The 21,703-nt window shown below is 46.1% G+C and overlaps 1 protein-coding gene across 4 annotated transcripts in view; it reads left to right on the top strand.

Moving 5' to 3' along the window:
- Positions 1-10: 10 nt before the first annotated feature.
- Positions 11-21,703, top strand: part of wdr93 (WD repeat domain 93) — a 76,182-nt gene continuing 54,489 nt past the window's right edge. For 3 of the 4 annotated variants that reach the window (XM_070858478.1, XM_070858476.1, XM_070858479.1), the window contains exons 1-3: positions 11-322; positions 14,270-14,577; positions 20,660-20,861. In XM_070858478.1, the coding sequence (XP_070714579.1) occupies positions 14,308-14,577; positions 20,660-20,861 (472 nt within the window). In that variant the 5' untranslated portion in view covers positions 11-322; positions 14,270-14,307. The remainder of the gene's footprint in view (positions 323-14,269; positions 14,578-20,659; positions 20,862-21,703) is intronic. The other variant, XM_070858477.1, reaches the window with a different exon arrangement.

Below are 21,703 nucleotides of genomic sequence, written 5' to 3'. Positions count from 1 at the left end.
GTGCGGGTCGCCTAGCAACCTGCAACCCGAGGCCAAGCAATCCTTCTCTCTGACACAACCCGAGGCCAAGCAATCCTTCTCTCTGACACAACCCGAGCATCAGGCGCCCGGCATTTCATTGTTTTCTGATCTTTTTTTGGTTTATTTTCTGTTGAGAGAGAGAGAAAAAAAATCGCCCTCTTTGCCTCAAGCATTTTTTAAAAATAAATATTTTTCCTCTCCGTCTGATGGCAGGGAGGGCGAAGCTGGGCTAACTTCAAAACCAACAGGTCTCACAGATGAAAGGACAGCATCTGTGGCTGCGTGGATTTGGAAAGTAAGTGTAAGTATTTCTCCCTCCCCCAGGATGTTGATTGATACCATGTTTGATCCACTAGACCGGCCAGTGACTGTCCATGCCAGTTCTGGTTTAGCAGTAAGATGTCTGGAGATAACATATTACATAGAATTACACAGAATTTGCAGCACAAAACAGGCCACCCGGCCCAATAAGTCCATGCATAGAAACATAGAAAATAGGTGCAGGAGTAGGCCACTCGGCCCTTCGAGCCTGCACCACCATTCAATAAGATCATGGCTGATCATTCCCTCAGTACCCCTTCCCTGCTTTCTCTCCATACCCCTTGATCCCTTTAGCCATAAGGGCCACATCTAACTCCCTCTTGAATATATCCAATGAACTGGCCTCAACAACTCTCTGCAGCAGGGAATTCCACAGGTTCACAACTCTCTGAGTGAAGAAGTTTCTCCTCATCTCGGTCCTAAATGGCTTACCCCTTATCCCTGCCAGTGTTTATGCCCCACAGGAGCCTCCTCTCATCTCTCTTCAACTATTTTAGTTGTACACTTTAAACAAATGCCCCCTGCAAGGGGGGTCACACTCCAAAAATACATTTTATTCCAGTGCCACTTTTTGGTTTTTTTTTTAAAGGCATTAAAAACAGAAATTATACAAGTGCCCACTGGCTAAAAAGGTGGGGGAGGGGGGAATAAAACCGGCAAATTAAACTTTAAAATTAAATGATCAAATTAAAATTTGGTTGCCGGGGGTGATGATGCACTCCAGTCCCTCCGGCGCCGACCTCTTGCGGAAGGCCGTGAGTGTACCCCCACCTCTCTTCATCTAACCCCAACAACATTCCTTTAAGTGTCAGCTGTGATTCAGTGGGTAGCACCCTCGCCTCTGGGTCAGAAGGTTGTGGGTTCCAGTCCTACTCCAGGGACTTGAGCACATAAATCTAGGCTGACAGTGCTAAGAGAGTGCTGCAGTGTTGGAGGTGCCGTCTTTCAGATGAGACGTTAAAGCGAGGCCCTGTCTGCTCTCTCAGGTGGATATAAAAGATCCCATGACACTATTTCACTGTCCTGGCCAATATTTATCCTTCAATCAACATAACAAACCAGATTATCTGGTCATTATCACATTGCTGTTTGTGGGAGCTTGCTATGTGCAAAATGGCTGCTGCATTTCTCACATTACAACAGTGACTACATTCCAAAAGTGGTTGTGAAAGGCGCTGTATAAATGTAAGTCTTAATTTTTTTCTTTTTCTTTTCTCCCTCATGTGCTTATCTAAATTCCCCTTAAATGCATCTATGCTATTCGCCTCAACTACTCCATGCAGTAGCGAGTTCCACGTTATTACCACTTTCTGTTTCTGGGTAAAGAAGTTTCTCACGAATTCCTTATTGGATCCTTGCAGATGGATGCTTGTATATTCAGACTACTTTGGCATAGTTGGTGAATTTGACAGCAGGGAAATCGCATCACTTTGGTTAGTGGGCATTAAGATTACATAGATTTACATCAAATTTTACATCACAGAAACAGGCCATTCTGCCTAACTAGTCTATGTTTGTGCTCCACACGAGCCTCCTCCCACTCTACTTCATCTCACCCAATCAGCATATACTTCAATTCCATTCTCCCTCATGTAACTATCTAGCTTCCCCTTAAATGGATAAAAATATGGCTACTAAAACTCTGTTCCTTGGTTATTAAGGTTCACAACCAATTTTCATTAGTAACAAAAGAAACAATTTAAGTCAAGGTATGAATGCCTCAATCCCTTTCCTGCACCATTTGTTCTTGACAGGAGGTGGCACTCCTATACATAATTCAGGAGGAGTACCATTGTCACCTTTTGCTGCAGCTCGAGCTGAAGATATTCTATTAATGATGTATGAGGCGACTTAGAGATATGGCAAAGCCAGAATGTTTCTATTATGTATGTAATAACTCGATAGACTGAATACTGTAAACTAACATGGGTACAAACCTGGCTCTGCTTTATTAGGGCACAAAGTGATTACATTACAAGATAGGTTGCCTTTTATACCTGGGCTGCACACACGTGCGTACAGCCCAATGACCTCCGATAGTTGCGCCACCTGACAATACATGACAATATCCCCCTTTAAGATATTAGTAACAGTCTTTTTACAAATTGAGACGGTCCGGGGCTTTCCGCTCCAGAGTTGATCGTCTCAGTTCAACTCCAGCCTTGGGCGAGTGTTCTGAGTCTGTTATGACTGGGGGCTGGGTAGCAGATCTGATGGGAGTGGCAATGACCATGTCAGGGATTGAAAGTCCAGATTCATTGATGACAACGGAGTCCTCTGATGACTATGGGTGGGTTGGTTGGTCACTGATTGTGTCTTCCTCAGACTGTTCTGGTTCATCCGTGTGCCGCAGCTTTATCTGATCAACGTGTTTCCTGCATGTTTGCCCATTCTTGAGCTTGACGATAAACACTCTATTACCCTCCTTGGCCGTAACAGTACCGGCGATCCACTTGGGACCTTGACCATAATTTAGTACATACACAGGATCGTTGACAGAAATGTCGCGTGGCACAGCAGCGCGATCATGATACCACTGCTGACTTTGACATCTGTATTCAACATAATCGTTCAAGTCATGGTGGACAAGAGAGAGCTTGGTCTTGAGACCTCTCTTCATCAATAGTTCAGCAGGGGAGACCCCGGTAAGCATGTGGGGTCTTATCCTGTAACTAAGCAATATGCATGACAAGTGAGTTTGCAGTGAATCTTGAGTTACACGTTTCATACTCTGTTTGATGGTTTGGACCACCCGCTCTGCTTGTCCATTGGATGCAGGTTTGAATGGAACTGACCTCACATGTTTGATACCATTGAGTTTCATGAACTCTTTGAAACTCCATACAGTGAAGCAAGATCCGTTATCGCTTACAACGATGTCAGGCAGACCATGAGTGGCAAACATGACACGCAGGCTCTCAATGGTAGCTGTGGATGTCCTGGATGACATGATTATACACTCTATTCACTTGGAATATGCATCCACCACAATTAAAAACATCTTTCCCAGGAAGAGACCTGCAAAGTCGATGTGGATCCTGGACCATGATTTAGATGGCCACTATCACAGACTCAGTGGAGAGACATTAGCTTGGATGATGTGGAATCTATATGGGTAGAGCTGCAGAACACCAAAGGGCAAAAAACTTTAGTGGGAGTTGTGTACAGACCTCCAAACAGTAGTAGTGATGTTGGGGAGGGCATCAAACAGAAAATTAGGGGTGCATGCAATAAAGGTGCAGCAATTATAATGGGTGACTTTAATATGCACATAGATTGGGCTAGCCAACCTGGAAGCAATACGGTGGAGGAGGATTTCCTGGAGTGCATAAGGGATGGTTTTCTAGACCAATATGTCGAGGAACCAACTAGGGGGGAGGCCATCTTAGACTGGGTGTTGTGTAATGAGAGAGGATTAATCTCATTGTGCGAGGCCCCTTGGGGAAGAGTGACCATAATATGGTGGAATTCTGCATTAGGATGGAGAATGAAACAGTTAATTCAGAGACCATGGTCCAGAACTTAAAGAAGGGTAACTTTGAAGGTATGAGGCATGAATTGGCTAGGATAGATTGGCGAATGATACTTAAGGGGTTGACTGTGGATGGGCAATGGCAGACATTTAGAGACCGCATGGATGAACTACAACAATTGTACATTCCTGTCTGGCGTAAAAATAAAAAAGGGAAGGTGGCTCAACTGTGGCTATCAAGGGAAATCAGGGATAGTATTAAAGCCAAGGAAGTGGCATACAAATTGGCCAGAAATAGCAGCGAACCCGGGGACTGGGAGAAATTTAGAACTCAGCAGAGGAGGACAAAGGGTTGATTAGGGCAGGGAAAATGGAGTACGAGAAGAAGCTTGCAGGGAACATTAAGGCGGATTGCAAAAGTTTCTATAGGTATGTAAAGAGAAAAAGGTTAGTAAAGACAAATGTAGGTCCCCTGCAGTCAGAATCAGGGGAAGTCATAACGGGGAACAAAGAAATGGCAGACCAATTGAACAAGTACTTTGGTTCGGTATTCACTAAGGAGGACACAAACAACCTTCCGGATATAAAAGGGGTCAGAGGGTCTAGTCAGGAGGAGGAACTGAGGGAAATCTTTATTAGTCGGGAAATTGTGTTCGGGAAATTGATGGGATTGAAGGCCGATAAATCCCCAGGGCCTGATGGACTGCATCCCAGAGTACTTAAGGAGGTGGCTTTGGAAATAGCGGATGCATTGACAGTCATTTTCCAACATTCCATTGACTCTGGATCAGTTCCTATCGAGTGGAGGGTAGCCAATGTAACCCCACTTTTTAAAAAAGGAGGGAGAGAGAAAACAGGGAATTATAGACCGGTCAGCCTGACCTCAGTAGTGGTAAAATGATGGAATCAATTATTAAGGATGTCATAGCAGCGCATTTGGAAAATGGTGATATGATAGGTCCAAGTCAGCATGGATTTGTGAAAGGGAAATCATGCTTGACAAATCTTCTGGAATTTTTTGAGGATGTTTCCAGTAAAGTGGACAAAGGAGAACCAGTTGATGTGGTATATTTGGACTTTCAGAAGGCTTTCGACAAGGTCCCACACAAGAGATTAATGTGCAAAGTTAAAGCACATGGGATTGGGGGTAGTGTGCTGACGTGGATTGAGAACTGGTTGTCAGACAGGGAGCAAAGAGTAGGAGTAAATGGATACTTTTCAGAATGGCAGGCAGTGACTAGTGGGGTACCGCAAGGTTCTGTGCTGGGGCCCCAGCTGTTTACATTGTACATTAATGATTTAGACGAGGGGATTAAATGTAGTATCTCCAAATTTGCGGATGACACTAAGTTGGGTGGCAGTGTGAGCTGCGAGGAGGATGCTATGAGGCTGCAGAGTGACTTGGATAGGTTAGGTGAGTGGGCAAATGCATGGCAGATGAAGTATAATGTGAGGTTATCCACTTTGGTGGTAAAAACAGAGAGACAGACAATTATCTGAATGGTGACAGATTAGGAAAAGGGGAGGTGCAACGAGACCTGGGTGTCATGGTACATCAGTCATAGAAGGTTGGCATGCAGGTACTGCAGGCGGTTAAGAAAGCAAATGGCATGTTGGCCTTCATAGCGAGGAGATTTGAGTACAGGGGCAGGGAGGTGTTGCTACAGTTGTACAGGGTCTTGGTGAGGCCACACCTGGAGTATTGTGTACAGTTTTGGTCTCCTAACTTGAGGAAGGACATTCTTGCTATTGAGGGAGTGCAGCGAAGATTCACCAGACTGATTCCCGGGATGGTGGGACTGACCTATCAAGAAAGACTGGATCAACTGGGCTTGTATTCATTGGAGTTCAGAAGAATGAGAGGGGATCTCATAGAAACGTTTAAAATTCTGACTGGTTTAGACAGGTTAGATGCAGGAAGAATATTGCCAATGTTGGGGAAGTCCAGAACCAGGGGTCACAGTCTAAGGATAAGGGGTAAGCCATTTAGGACCGAGATGAGGAGAAACTTCTTCACCCAGAGAGTGGTGAACCTGTGGAATTCTCTACCACAGAAAGTAGTTGAGGCCAATTCACTAAATATATTCAAAAGGGAGTTAGATGAAGTCCTTACTGCTTGGGGGATCAAGGGGTATGGCGAGAAAGCAGGAATGGGGTACTGAAGTTGCATGTTCAGCCATGAACTCATTGAATGGCGGTGCAGGCTAGAAGGGCTGAATGGCCTACTCCTGCATCTATTTTCTATGTCTATGTTTCTATGTTTACTTAGCTGCATGCAAGTATTGCACTGATGCACACATGATTCCAGATCAGAGTCAATTCCAGGCCACCATACATGAGACCTGGCAATGGCTTTCATCATGACAATACCGAGATGAGTGCTATGTAGATCTTGTACAAATTTCTCTCTGCCTTTCTTGGGCATAACAACACGATTACCCCACAGTAAACAATCTGACTGAATGAATAGTTTGTCTTTGCGACAGTTGTAAGGTTTGGTCTCATCACCCATTTGCTTGGGTATGGCAGATCAATCACCACTAAGGACACAACGTTTCACAACCGATAATATCGGGTCCTGGCTGCTCCAGGTCTTAACTTATTGAGCTGTGACAGGGGTTCCTTCATTTTCAAAAGCATCCATAACTAACAGTAAGTCTGCAGGTTGTGGTGTCTCCACCTCTGGTGTGGGCAAAGGCAGACGGCTCAGTGCATCGGCACAATACTCAGTGCTAGGTCTATGGCGAATGATATCATCATTGGCAGATAATATCAGCGCCCACCTCTGGATGCGGGATGATGCATTGGTATTGATACCTTTGTTTTCCGAAAACAATGAAATAAGTGGCTTGTGATCTGTTTCCAGTTCAAACCGAAAACCAAACAGGTACTGATGCATCTTTTTAACCCCATACACACAGGCTAATGCTTCTTTTTCTACCATGTTGTAGGCTCTTTCCGCCTTTGACAAACTTATAGAAACACACACAACAGGTTGTAGTTTACCCGACTCATTAGCTTGTTGGAGCGCGCAACCAACTCTATATGACGAAGCATCACAAGCCAATACTAGACGCTTACATGGATCATAATGCACGAGCAGCTTGTTAGTGCAAAGCAGATTAGTAGCTTTCTCAAAAGCTCTATCTTGAGACACACCCCAACCCCGTTGTCGCCTTTTCTTAGCAGCATGTGCAGTGGCTGTAATAAAGTGCTCAATCTGGGTAGGAAATTACCAAAGTAGTTGAGTAGACCCAGGAACAAACGCAGCTCCGTCACATTCTGAGGCTTGGGTGCATTTTTGATGGCCTTGGTTTTCGAGTTTGTCATCATAGGCAGTCCCTCGAATCGAGGATGACTTGCTTCCACGTCAAAAAGTTCACAGGTGTTTCAATAATTGACCTAAAATTCCAGGTCTGAACTAAATCTTGAAGGGTGGAAGATGCCTGTGCTTGGATTTTTTTTTAATGTGTGGTGACCGTTGCACACTAGCCACCACACGGGCTTGACAGAGCTAGGTCTTGGTCCACTCGCAAGGGTTAACCAAGACGTCTGGAGACCAGTTCTGCTGCATGGACCTAGTGCGCACACATATTGCAGTGTGGGCTGGCCCGTGCTGTCCCTGGGCCCTGGCCTCTTCTGGGCCCCGACCTCACGCCTCTCCTGGGCTCCGATCACGTCCCTCTACAATCTCTCGCCAATCCTTCGCCCCGACCTCACCGCTCCTTTGCCCCAACCTCGCCGCTCCTGCTGTACCTGCCCACGCTCCAATCACCGACCTGGACCTTGATGACATCACTCTTCACTGCCTTTGCTCTCCTGCTCCAGCACGTGCTGCTCCCTGGAGTGGTAGGCCTCCATGCTGCTCCTTCCGCTCCCTGGCCTGCTCCAATGGTGCTGATGCCGTCAGCAGCAATTTTCCTCCCCAAGAATTTGACTTCCGGTGCCATGAAGACGCACTTCGAATGTTTCAGTCTGAGTCCCACTTTGTCCAGACGATGTAGAACCTCTTCTAGGTTGTTCAGATGTTCGGTGGTGTCACGACCTGTGACCAGGATGTCATCTTGGAACACAGCGGTTCTAGGGACAGACTTCAGTAGACTCTCCATGTTCCTCTGAAATATGACTGCAGCCGAGCGAATTCCGAAGGTACACCTGTTGTAGATAAACAGTCCTTTATGAGTGTTGATGCACTTAAGTTTCTTCGACGTCTCGACAAGCTCCTGTGTCATGAACGACTTCCCCCCAGCTAGCGTTGCAAACAGGTCATCAGCCTTCGATAACGGGTATTGATCCTGTTTCGAAACTTGGTTGGAGTTTCCACAAATCCTGACAGTGCCATCACTTTTCAACACAGGAACAATGGGGCTGGCCCATTCGTTAAACTAGACCGGTGATATGACCCCTTCACGCTGGAGTCAGTCCAGTTCGATTTCGACCTTCTCCCTCATCATGTACGGAACCGCCCGAGCTTTATGATGGATGGGTCTTGCATCCGAGTCCACGTGGATCTGCACCTTGGCTCTGTGAAATTGCTGATGCCTGGTTCAAACTGTGAGGGGAGGTTCAAACTGTGAGGGGAACTTGCTCAGCACTTGAGCACATGGAGTATCATCCTCCGACGACAACGCTTTGATATCGTTCCAATTCCAATTGATTTTTTCTACCCAATTCCCGCCAAACAGCATTGGACCATTGCCTGGAACAATCCATAACGGTAAATCATGAACCGTACCATCATACGACACCTTGACTACTGCACTGCCAATCACCGTTATGAGCTCTTTAGTGTACGTACGCAACTTGTCATTGACTGGACTCAGCTTAGGCCTCACAGTCTTAGTCAAATGTTCTCTGGCTCATTATTGATTGACTCGCATCCGTGTCCAATTCCATTGGTACCGGCACACCGTTAAGTTTCACATTAATCATTATCAGTTGGCTCTTTGTTAGGAACGAATACAGTCCATACACTTCCTCCTCTGGTATCTCGGATTACATATCCGGATCCGCGCTATACTGGTCATCACCCTCCAAGTGGTGTGTCGCAACACGCTTGCTCTGTTGCGGACACATGCGCTGGAGATGTCTCAAACAGCCTTTACAAATGTACTGTTTAAACTGACACTGATGACGCCGATGATTGCTCCCACAACACCAACACAGTGAAATTGGATTCATTCCCGTTGGCGGACTTTGAGCAGCCACAGGTTTCGCATACGCAGTCGAATAGGCCCTGCCATATGCAGCTCTGCCAAACGACGATACAATCTTGTTTACAGTACTTGCCGAGTTCCGATTTTCCGATGATATCTGCTTTATGTGTTTGTCCGTCGTCATGCATGCCTGGGCAATCGTGATGGCTTTGCTGAAGTCCAGCATTTCCGTCGCCAGTAGCTTACGCAGGATCACCTCGTGGTTGATGCCGATGACAAAGAAGTCCCGCAGCATGTCTCCCAGCGCGTTTTCGAACTTACACGGTCCAGCTAGACATCTTAGGTCGGCAACGAATTCCGACACATCCTGGCCCTCAGAACGAACGTGCTTGTAGAATCGATATCGTGAGATGATGAAGCCTTCTTCTGGTTTGAGATGGTCACGTACTAGAGCACACAATTCCTCATAGTCCTTGTCTGTTGGATTTGCAGGCACGAGAAGATTCTTTGAGTCGATAGATTTTCGGACCGCAAACCGTGAGGAAGACCGCCCTGCACCTAACTACGTCAGTGGGTTCCTCCATTTTGTTGGCCACGAAGTACTGGTCCAGGCGAGCTACAACATCTGTCCAGTCCTCCATCTCCACAAATCTGTCCAGAATTCCAATTGTGCTCATTTTTGCATGCGAAGGTTCTTAAGTTACCTCGTCGCCAAATGTTATGTATATAATAACTCGATAGACTGAATACTGTAAACTAACACAGGTACAAACCTGGCTCTGCTTTATTAGGGCCCAAAATGATTACATTACAAGATGGCTTGCCTTTTATACCTGGACTGCACACACGTGCATACAGCCCAATGACCTCCAACAGTCGCGCCACCTGGTGGCTAGTAACCCCAAGCATACATATATGACACTTTCCAAATCTACAGTTGCTCTGGTATGGAATCTTGGGAGATCAGTGTGAGCTTCGTTATCTTCAATATGCCAACTGCCCCAAGAGTGATGCCAGGATAACCTTGGGAATACAAGTGCTACTGTTTTTAAAAAAATAAAATAGACTTTTAGGGTCCAAGTTTCGGGCCGCGCCTAAAACGGCGCAGCCCGGACCTGGACACCCGTTTTTCGCGCTAGAAGGTGCGCCTAAAAAAAACTTACCTATTCTCCGGCTCCCTGCAGGTCCTCTGGAGCTGGGCGCGGCGCAGCACGAGCTGTAGGGGTCGGAGCCAGGTCCCTGTGCTGAAAACAGTGCCGGGACCTCTGCACAGGCACCCGAATGGCCTGACTGGGGCTGCATGCATAAGGCTCCTCCCACCTGACCCGACACGACCCGAGCTCCGCTCCACCGCACCCCCCCCCCCCCCGCCGCCCCCGGCGACCCGACCTCCGCGACTCTCCCCCCCCGAGACCCCACGCCACCTACCTGTAAACCCAGCTCGAAGTCTTGGGGCCCGGCCGTTCAGCCTCCTTATCTCCCTTGCCCCCACCTTGCCCCTCTCCTTCCCTCCCTCCCTCCTCTCTCCTTCCCTCCCTCCCTCCTCTCTCCTTCCCTCCCTCCCTCCCTCATCTCTCCTTCCCTCCCTCCCTCCTCTCTCCTTCCCTCCCTCCCTCCTTTCTCCTTCCCTCCCTCCCTCCTCTCTCCTTCCCTCCCTCCCTCCTCCTTCCCTCCCTCCTCTCTCCTTCCCTCTCTCCCTCCTGTCTCCTTCCCTCCTTCCTTCCCTCCCTCTTCTCTCCTTCCCTCCCTCCTCTCTCCTTCCCTCCCTCCCTCCTCTCTCCCCCCTTCTCCCTCTCCCCTCCTCCCTCCTCTCCCCCCTTCTCCCCCTCTCCCCTCCTCTCCCCCTCGCCTCTCCTCTCCTCCTCCCACACCCCCACCCCTCCTCCTCCTCCCACCTCCTCCTCCTCCCCCTCCCACCTCCTCCCCATATCCTCCCCCCCTCTATCCCCACCCCACCCCCCTCTACCTCCCTCCTCCTTCCTCCCCCCCACTCCCCTTCTCCCCCTCCCCCTCCCACCCCCCTTCTCCCCCTCCCCTTCGCCCCCTCCCCTCGCTGTCAGAAACACAGACACTGAAGACAGAGAGTGAGAGACACGCACACAGACAGACAGAGAGATAGAGACACTGACAGAGACACACTGGGGGGACCGTCCCAGCACGCTGTTGGAGGACTCCCGGTGCTGCAGTCGGTCAGTAGAAAATGTTTTATTTATTGATTTTAAAAAAAAATATTTTTTATTAATTTTTTTGGATTGATTTATTGGTTGATTTATTGATGTATTTATCATTTATTATTGATGATGGCTCTTTATTTGTAAAACTGAAGTGTTTATTGTTTGTAAACTTCCCTTTAAACTCCCGCCCCCCCCCATTCCCTACACCTAATTTGTACCTACGCCTGATTTTCTAAAGTGTAGACAAGGTTTTTTCGAACGTACAAAAATCTTCACTTAATCCATTCTAAGTTAGTTTGGAGTAAGTTTTCACTGCCTAAACAGGCGTAAGTGGCCAGACACGCCCCCTTTTGAAAAAGAAATTCTGTTCCAAAGTGAAACTGTTCTAACTGACTAGAACTGGAGCAAACTAAATGCCGAGAATTCAAATTTCTAAGATACTCCATTTTAAACCAGTTGCTCCAAAAAAACAGGAGCAACTCAGGCCGAAACCTGGCCCCTTAATGTCGAGTTTACATTTTAGATCGTTGAAGGAGCTGACATATATTCTTGAGATCCTTTCCCTTGCTATAACCGAGAATCATAGAACAGTACTGCACAGAAGGAGCCCATTCGGCTCATTGAATCTGCGCCTAGGATACTATCCTAAACTTATCCAAATGGTTCAATGGATAGTTGCAGCATCTAATGTGGGGATGATGAGCAATACAGACAAAGAAGACTCCAGGTTCAATCTTGGGTCTTGTCACAGAAACTGTGGAGTCCTGGGAGCATTCCTGTTCCTCCTGGCTCCACAAGAGAGTATTTTTAAAATTTTTTTTAAAAACATATCTTTCATTGGCTGTGGCAGCAGCCACTTTAGAATCCTGAGCAAGGCAGACTTGGCACCTGCTCGGCTCATCAGAAACAAATTTCCCAGAGGGATCCTTAAACAGACTTTGGGCCCTTAATTAGCATATGCAAAGGATACAACGCCTAAAAAAAATGTATCAGACATATTTAGCAGCGGCACAAACAAAGGCGCAGATTGGGTGCAGGTTGTCTCATTGCTAAATTTGTCAGCATTCCTCCATTTTATAAAAGAAAAAAGAAAGATTTGCATTTCTATAGTGCCTTTCACAACCACTGGACATCCCAAAGCACTTTATAGCCAATGAAGTACTTTTGAAGTGTAGTTATTGTTGTAATGTACAAAATGTTGCAGTCAATTTGTGCACAGTAAGCTCCCACAAACAGCAATGTGATAACAACCAGATCATCTGTTTTATTGATAAAGATTGACCAGGACACCGGGGAGAACTCCCCTGCTCTTCTTCAAAACAGTGGGATCTTGACATACACCTGAGAGAGCAGACAGGGTCTTGCCTTAATGTCTCATCCAAAGGATGACACCTCTGACAGTGCAGTACTCCCTCAGCACTGCATTAGAATGTCAGCCTAGATCTTTGTGCTCAAGTCCCTGGAGTGGGACTTGAACCCACAACCTTCTGACTCAGAGGCAAAGGTGCTACCCACTGAGCCACAGCTGGCATACATGCTTGAAAAAGGGGTGCAACCTATACCAATTTCTAGCCCTATCGTCCATTTACTATTAAGTTTTGCTGAGAAATGGGTATTTTAATAGTTTACTCATGTATGGTAAAATACCTTCTGTTTGTGTGAGTGTCTTTTTTTTAAGATTAATTACTGAGTGAGCAATTCATATGGGGTTTGATACACATCATTTCAAATGTCTTTCCTGTGATCTGATCCTAATCCGACAGCAATTTGGCACAAGCATTGCATATCTTGGCAAAATAAATGTGTTTATTATGATTGCTCGTTGTTTATTTTTGATTTAAGGCTAGGGTAAAGGTATCAGTAACATTGAAAACTGCTGCAGGTTGATTCACTCCATATCCTATGTTGCTTATCCGTTAGCACTGTGAATAACAATTGTTTTTCTTCTGGAATTGCAATTGGATAATGTGGGTCTCAATGCTCCCTTCTGACTGTTACCAACTGATAGGATTTTAGATGAAATTACTTTTACTTATATGAGAAGCAGAAACTGACCAAATGCAGTTTGCTCTCGAGAAGTCCTTTTTGTATTGAAAAGCCAAAGTGAAGGGTCTAGCCTCATAGCGCCAGGCAACATCACAGTTGAAGAACGTCGGAGAGAAAAAGTAAATCAAGTGGGCAAATATTTTTCTTGTGAATTTTGTACTCATCAAGGTGATGGGCACTCGTTCTCAGGAACAGCCCACTTTCTATTGCACAGATTCAGTGTCAGTATCATGCACTGCCACGTCAGATACAACCGAATTAGATGCAGAGTAAAGCTTGGCCAAACAATATGCCTCAATTCCAGCCTCAAAGGTACACTCCCGACATCATCAGTGTGACATTTTTACACTTTCCATATGTAATGTATTTGCTTCATGGGTTCTTTGCTTAAGAATTCATAGCAACACATTGCTATTAAGAACTAGTTGGTTTATTAGCAAAGGTTTAACAATCACACTACACATTACCAGTTCATCCGCCAGGCTCACAACCACCTGCCTCATCGTGGAGCCCCCGAACCCAACTGGCTGGGGTTTTATTGAGTCTTGTGAACATCACGTGACTGGCTAAGCCACTCCCAACTCAACAGCTCTACAAACCTATGAGCATACTCATAGGTACATACATTACACCACACTAGCCATTTTGTGGCCTCTGTGATTGCTAATTTGACCTAAACTGGGAGCATGTTTGTGCTATGGACCTATAACCACTTAGAATCTGATTGAGACTGTCCAAACTCATTTCACAGAGGATTCTTATAGCTAGCAGACAGAAGAGACTTTCATTCTATCTGTCTAGGCTGGATTGAACCCAGATCCCAGAGAATCTCAATGGCTAAAGCTTGTTTTTGAGAAGCCTGTTCACTATAGAAGGGAGGGAAGACTGTAAGAGGTAAGGAGTTCTGCAATTTTGAGGTCCTGTGGAAAAAAATGAGTTTGAGTTTGAAATGGTGGGAATGGGTTCTGAATTCAACGGAGTGTGAATAAAGCTGTAGGATTTGATTCTTGGATGGAACCAGAGAAGATGGACTGAAATTCTCTGGGGAGACTGCTAAAATGGTTTTGGTCATGTTTCAGAGTGTTGAAGGACTGTGAGGCTGTGGACATTGAAGAGAATGCCAGGAATGCCAGGTTACATTAAGAAATATCCCGTAGTTTCAAATCCTCTAGAGCATAATTGGAGTGATGATAATGAAAATGACGATTATCTGAAGGATCCAGATCAGAGGCTTGATAAGTTGCCCCAGCCTTTCAGGATGATTGATAAATTAATTGGCCGCATCATCGAGAATGCTTGTGAAAGCATTGAAGGAAGGGAAGCAGAACGTGAAGCCAAAAGATTAAAGATAAAACCACCTTTGTGTGAATCATCAGAGGAAATTCAGGTGGGTGAGTGTGTGCTGTAATCCAGCAAGCTTCACTGTTTGATTCTGCATGCTGTTCATAGAATTTTAGGGCTAGAAATTCCGCAGCCTGTTTGATAAATAACAACAAAATAGTGAATAAATAAGAATAAAAATTTCACCATATTTTAAAGGGGGAAAATTTGGCCACAAAATACACCTGTCCTTAAAAAACGACGTTGTACGACATTTCGCATTAAAAACCACGATGTCGCCAACTTTAGCCTGAGGCCTATCAATGTGAAAAATACAGGCCCTGGGAGGGGAGAAAACACCCCAAAAAATTGCAAAAAACAAAAAATCACAAAACATTTACAAGACCCTAAGTAATTGCTGCAAAAGAATTAAAAAATAAAAACTTTAACTGAAATTTTTTGCAGGTCTTCCTACATAGCGATGTTTCTGAGGCTGCAACGCCTGCTTATCTCGTGTATTTTTTCCCCAAAAACGGGTTCGCCGAATGGCCTGACTTAGGTAGTGTGTTTTTTTTTGCGTTGCACCAGGGCGATCTGCTTCTTGTCGATATGTCAAAATGCCATTCTTAAGATTTGGGGAATTTTGTGCAATTCATTTTAAGGGCAAAAAAGCACTTTTAACACTAATAAATCGCGTTAAAACGTGCGTTAGGCTGGGGAAATTCTAGCCTTTAGAATGTTACAACACAGAAACAAACCATTTGGATCTTCACCTCTACTTCAGTTTTGTTCTCCACATGAGCCACCTAATCACACTCTCCTGCTTGCTCCCCATATGACCTCTAATATTCATCTTTTTCTTTTTTACAGTTTACGTAAGAATTAGGAGCAGGAGTAGGCCATAAGGCCCCTCGAGTCTGCTCCACCATTTAATAAGATCATGGCTGATCTTCGACCTCAACTCCACGTTCCTGCCCAATCCCTAAATCCCTAAATCCCTTGATTCCCCTAGAGTCCAAAAATCCATTTACCTCAGTCTTGAATATACTCAACGACTGAGCATCCACAGCCCTTTGAGGCAGAGAATTCCAAAGATTCACCACCCTCTGAATGAAGAAATTCCTCCTCATCTACCTGGGGAAACAATCTCTCAGCATCTATCCTGTCAATTCCCCTCACATTCTTATATGTTTTCTCACCTTCTTAAAGACACTGGCTGTTGCTGGAATATGGTTCCATGGGCATCAGCAGCCTTACAGTATCTCACCCAAATGTTTGTTTGTCATGTGTGAAGTAGATAAGGACTAACTATAATCATTGATGTGATTTATTTCTGTCTCCTGGCACTTACATGATTGCCTTTTGGATGGAAGAGGAATTTGCCAAAGATTTTTCTTTTAGATTCATCCAGGATAGATAGAGTTGCATTTCTATAGCACCTTTCACAACCACAAAGCACTTAACAACCAATGAAGGACCTTTTGAAGTATAGTCATTGTTGTAATGTGGGAAACGCGGCAGCCAATTTGCGCACAACAAGCTCCCACAAGCAGCAATGTAATGATGACCAGATAATCTGTTTTAGTGATGTTGATTGAGGGCTAAATATTGACCAGGACACCAGGGATAACTCCCTGCTCTTCATTGAAGATGTCATGTATTCAACTATCATTGTAACCCATGACCAAAGTTGTACACCTTGAGAACATTGATCACAAGGGGTGCACTTGTGGGAGACACTCCTAACCTGGACTTTCAGGTATAAAAGGGGAAGCTCCACCCACCTTCATCACTTGAGGTCCTGCTAATAAAGGTAACCTTCTCTCAAGTATGGGCCTCGTGTGCATTTATACTGTATAGTAAGGACATATCATTGGCGACGAGAAACTGGGATTTAAACCACGCGAGCATGGCCACTCGCAGCACAGAAGAGAGGTACTGTGTTGGTGATGATTGGGACGACTTTATTGAGAGACTACAGCAAAGTTCTGTCACTAAGGAATGGTTGGGACAGGATTCGGCCGACAAACGCAGGGTTCATCTGACGGTTTGTGGATCCAGAACGTACTCCCTGATGAAGGACCTTCTAGCGCCAGAGAAGCCGGTGGACAAGACGTTCGAAGAGCTCAGTAAGTTGATCGGGGAACACCTTAAACCAGCGAGCAGCATGCACATGGCGAGACATTGGTTTTACATGCACCGGTGGCGAGAAGGGCAAAGTGTTCCAGACTTCGTGGCAGATCTCCGGCGACTGGCGTGCCTATATAAGTTCCCAGATGTATGCAGAGCGAAGATGCTGCAAGACTTTTTTATTGAGGGCATCAGGCACGCTAGGGTTTTCAGGAAACTGATTGAGACCAAAGACTTGACCTTGGAAACGGCGGCTCTGATAGCCCAGACATTTATCTCAGGGGAGGAAGAGACCAGAATGATGTATGACAAAAATCTTGGCTCAAGTGCGGCAAACGACCAGGGAGTCAACATTGTTAACGCGGCACACAGTTCTCTAGGCAGACAAGGGCAATCGGACATGCCCCAGCATATAGTCGAACCCAGAGGGGGAATTCAACAGAGACAATGGCTAGCTGAACGTTGATTCATGCCATGCAATGGACAATGTAGCCAGTAATGGGGCCATCAACACCTGTTAATGGTGCGCTTAAGGACAGTTACAGAGACAGTCAGAGACGATTGATTGGTAATGGACCTTTTGTTTCCAATAACGGGGTCTCCAGCTCATGCTGGAGGTGTGGAGGCAAACACCCAGCCAGAGCTTGCAGGTATCAGCAATATACCTGCAGAAACTGCAACGTCAGCGGTCACTTGGTGCGTATGTGCAGGAAGCCTGCAAACAGGTTGATGTACGAGGAGGACGGGCCCAATGTAAGCCCTACGAGGCCAAATGAATACTGGGGGAAATCGCTGGAAACTGAAGTTCAGCGAGTTCATGTGGAGCACATATACAGTTCATATACCAGGACGCCACCGATAATGATGAAAGTGCACTTCATTGGCATCCCAGTATTAATGGAGCTAGACACGGGGGCCAGCCAGTCCCTGATGAGTATCAAACAGTTTGAAAGGTTATGGGTGTCCAAGGCCAGGAGGCCAAAATTTTTGACGATTGACGCATAGCTACGGACATATACAAAGAAAAACACCTCCACAACCTGAGGAGGTGCTGCGCAGACTGGACCGGGTAGGGCTGCAACTGAAAAAGGCGAAGTGCGTCTTCTTAGCTCCAGAGGTAGAATTCCTGGGGAGGAGGGTAGCAGCAGACTGGATCAGACCCACTGCATCCAAAACGGAAGCAATCCAGAGAGCACCCAGACCCCATAACACAACCGAGCTGCGTTCGTTCCTGGGGTTCCTGAACTATTTTGGTAACTTTCTTCACAAATTGAGCACGCTGTTAGAGCCGCTACATGTGCCCCTCCAGATTGGGTCTGGGGGGACAGCCAGGAAAGGGTTTTTGATAGAGCACGCAATTTGTTATGCTCCACAAACTGTTAACGTTATATGACCTGTGTAAGAAACTTGTTTTAACGTGTGATGCATCGTCCTATGGGGTCGGGTGTGTGTTGCAGCATGTGAATGCCAATGGTCAGTTACAGCCGGTAGCTTATGCCTCCAGAAGTCTGTCCCAGGCAGAAAGGGGCTGCGGGATGGTAGAAAAGGAAGCGCTAGCATGTGTATATGCAGTAAAAAAAATGCACCAGTACCTGTTTGGCAGGAAATTTGAGCTGGAGACAGATCACAAACCCCTAACGTCCCTTTTGGCCGACAACAAGGCCATAAATGCAAATGCATCGGCCCGCATACAGAGGTGGGCACTTACATTAGCCGCCTGTGACTACACAATTCGGCACAGACCGGGCACTGAAAACTGCGCCGATGCACTCAGCAGGCTCCCACTAGCCATCACTGAGGGGGCAACTGAGCATGATGCTGAGATGGTCATGGCCGTTGAAGCTTTCGAAAGCGAAGGCTCACCTGTGACAGCCCGTCAGATTAAAGTCTGGACAAATAAAAACCTGCTACTGTCTTTAGTTAAGAAATGTGTCCTGAATGGGGACTGGGCAGCCACGTACGGGGCATGCCCTGAGGAATTTAAACCGTTTCATAGGCGCAAGGATGAACTCTTGATTCAGGCCGATTATCTACTGTGGGGAAACTGAGTAGTCATGCCCCAGATGGGCAGAGAGGTGTTTATCAGAGAACTTCACAATGAGCACCCGGGCATTGTCATGATGAAGGCAATTGCCAGGTCACACGTTTGGTGGCCAGGGATAGATGCAGACCTGGAACTTTGTGTTCACAGGTGCAATACGTGTGCTCAGCTGGGCAACGCACCCAGGGAAGCCCCCCTTAGCCCCTGGTCCTGGCCCGCCAAACCATGGTAACGCATCCATGTGGACTACGCAGGTCCTTTTATGGGAAAAATGTTTTTGATTGTAGTAGACGCCTACTCCAAATGGATTGAGTGTGCCATTTTAAAGTCAAGCACATCCTCTGCCATGGTAGAAAGTCTATGGACAATGTTCGCCACCCATGGTCTACCGGATGTCTTGGTCAGCGACAATGGCCCCTGCTTCACAAGCACTGAATTCCAGGACTTAATGGAATCATGTCAGAACGGCACCGCTCAAGCCGGCCTCAAATGGCCAGGCGGAACGAGCAGTGCAGATAATCAAACAGGGAATGCTCAGAATCCAAGGGGGTTCCCTACAAAGCCACTTATCACACCTCCTATTGGCCAATAGATCCCGACCATACTCGCTCACAGGGGTTCCACCCGCAGAGCTGCTAATGAAAAGGACGCTCAAAACCAGGTTGTCCCTTATACACCCTACTATGAAAGAAATTGTTGAGAGCAGGTGTCAGTCACAATGTGACTACCATGACAGGAATGCGAGGGCGCGATGTATTGATGTCAATGACCCTGTTTTTGTCCTTAATTACGCTCAGGGCCCAAATGGCTTGCAGGCACTGTGATTGCCAAAGAGGGGAATAGGCTTTTGGTAGTTAAACTTACCAATGGACAAATCTGCCGCAAACACGTGGATCAAACTAAAAGGAGGTTCAGCAACCCCATAGAAGAAGCAGGGGAAGAACACGACGTAGAGTTTACTCCACCACAGGTGATCGAACACTGGAACCAAGTGGAGGAGAGCCCAGTCACTGTGGGCAGTCCGGACAGGCCTGAGGCACCGCAAACAGCAGACACTCAGGCCAGCGCCCAACAACTGGAGCCCCAACTCAGGCTCTCTACAAGGGAACGTAAACCACCAGAGAGACTTAACCTATGATCCCAATAAGACTTTGGAGGGGAGGTGATGTCATGTATTCAACTATCATTGTAGCCCATGTATAAGCTAACTTAAGTTGTACACCTTGAGAACATTGACCACAGGGGACAAACTTGTGGGAGACACTCCGAACCTGGAATTTCAGGTATAAAAGGGGAAGCTCCACCCACCTTCATCACTTGAGGTCTTGGTAATAAAGGTAACAGAGTGACCTTCTCTCAAGTATGGGCCTTGTGTGCATTTATACTGTATAGTAATGACATATCAGAAATAGTGCCATGGAATCTTTAACCTGAGAGAGCAGACTTGGTTTAACACCTCATCTGAAAGAAGGCACCTCCAAAGGTGCCATACTCCCTCAGTACTGCACTGGAAGTGTCAGCCTAGACTTTTGTGCTCAAGTCACTGTAGTGGGACTTGAACCCATGACCTTCTGACTCAGATGTGAGAGTGCTACCCATTGAACCGTGGCTTGTGTGAATAAGATGTGGGGGGCGGGAGTTGAAGGTGCATGGTGGGCTGCACAATTATTGTATGGGAGAGGCTTGATGGACCAATTGGACTTTTCCTGACCTTTTTCATGTGTTCCTGGCTGTTAAAAAAAACAATCCTTTTACATTTTTTTGGTGAATTGTTTTTTAGATTCGTCAATGTGAAGAGATGTCATTGCTGGAGAGTCGGGCAGGTTAGAGTTCACACTGTAACTGTGGAGCTTGCTGCTGATTTATGCGAGGAGTAAGCTTTCCAGTAATGAAAAAATCTTTGGCCAGAAATCAAGGATTCATTACTGGTCTCGGTCATTGTTAGATGATCTGATCTCGATCTCTTTTTTTTGAACAGCTTCCTGGCAATTTAAATTGTCTTGCAAATACCGTGGATGCAAATTATATCTTTGCTGGTCTGTCTGAAGGAGTGGCTGTTCTGAACACGGAGGATCATACTGTTACGTCTGTTTGGACGTCGGGAGATGTTGAGATTGTTGCACTTCAAGTAACGCATGCTGGAGGCCAGCTTTATCTGCTTGCTGCTGTGGATGACATGGGTATTTATCCAAAAATATTTATTGTTAGCTTTTTTTCCCCAAAATTTCTCCCCCTCTTTGCAAGGCTCTGATTCCATGCTGGCCTCTGTTTCCTTTATCATTCTTAACGATCAAGTTTATGCAATGAAAAGAAAGAAAGACTTGCATTTATATAACGCCTTTCACAACCACTGAATGTCCCAAAGTGCTTTACAGCCAATTAAGTACCGTTTGGAGTATAGTCACTGTTGTAATGTAGGAAACGAGGCAACCACTTTGCGCATAGCATCTCCCACAAACAGCAATGTTATAATGACCAGATAATCTGTTTTAGTGTTGTTGATTGAGGGATAAATATTGGCCAGGACACTCGGGATAACTCCCCTGCTCTTCTTCAAAATAGTGCCATGGGATCTTTTACATCTGCCTGAAAGAGCAAACAGGGCCTCGGTTTAATGCCTCATCTGAAAGATGGCACCTCCAACAGTGCAGCACTCCTTCAGTACTGCACTGAAGTGCCCGCCTAGATTTTTGCACTCAAGTCTCAGGAATGGGACATGAACCCACAATCTTCTGATTCAGAGGTGAGTGTGCCACTGACTGAGCCACAGCTGACACTTAAATATCAGTGAATATCTGCAGACTACTTGTTTGAAAAGCGGTATTATAGCTAACCCCGAACCTGATATTCACACAAATGTGCTTTCCAACCGGAGTTACAGTGCATTATTAGAAGGAGAATCATGGCTGGATTTTCCCATCCCAGCCCCAGGAGCATAGAGGCCAACTAGAGGTGATCTCATTGAAACATACAAAATTCTTACAGGGTAGATGTAGGGAGGATGTTTTCCCTGGTTGGGGCG

This window comes from Pristiophorus japonicus, chromosome 17 (genome assembly GCF_044704955.1).
Source record: "Pristiophorus japonicus isolate sPriJap1 chromosome 17, sPriJap1.hap1, whole genome shotgun sequence".
Taxonomy (NCBI): Eukaryota; Metazoa; Chordata; class Chondrichthyes; family Pristiophoridae; genus Pristiophorus; species Pristiophorus japonicus.
The sequence above is the reverse complement of the archived record's forward strand: the minus strand, read 5'-3'. Positions and strand labels throughout refer to the sequence as shown.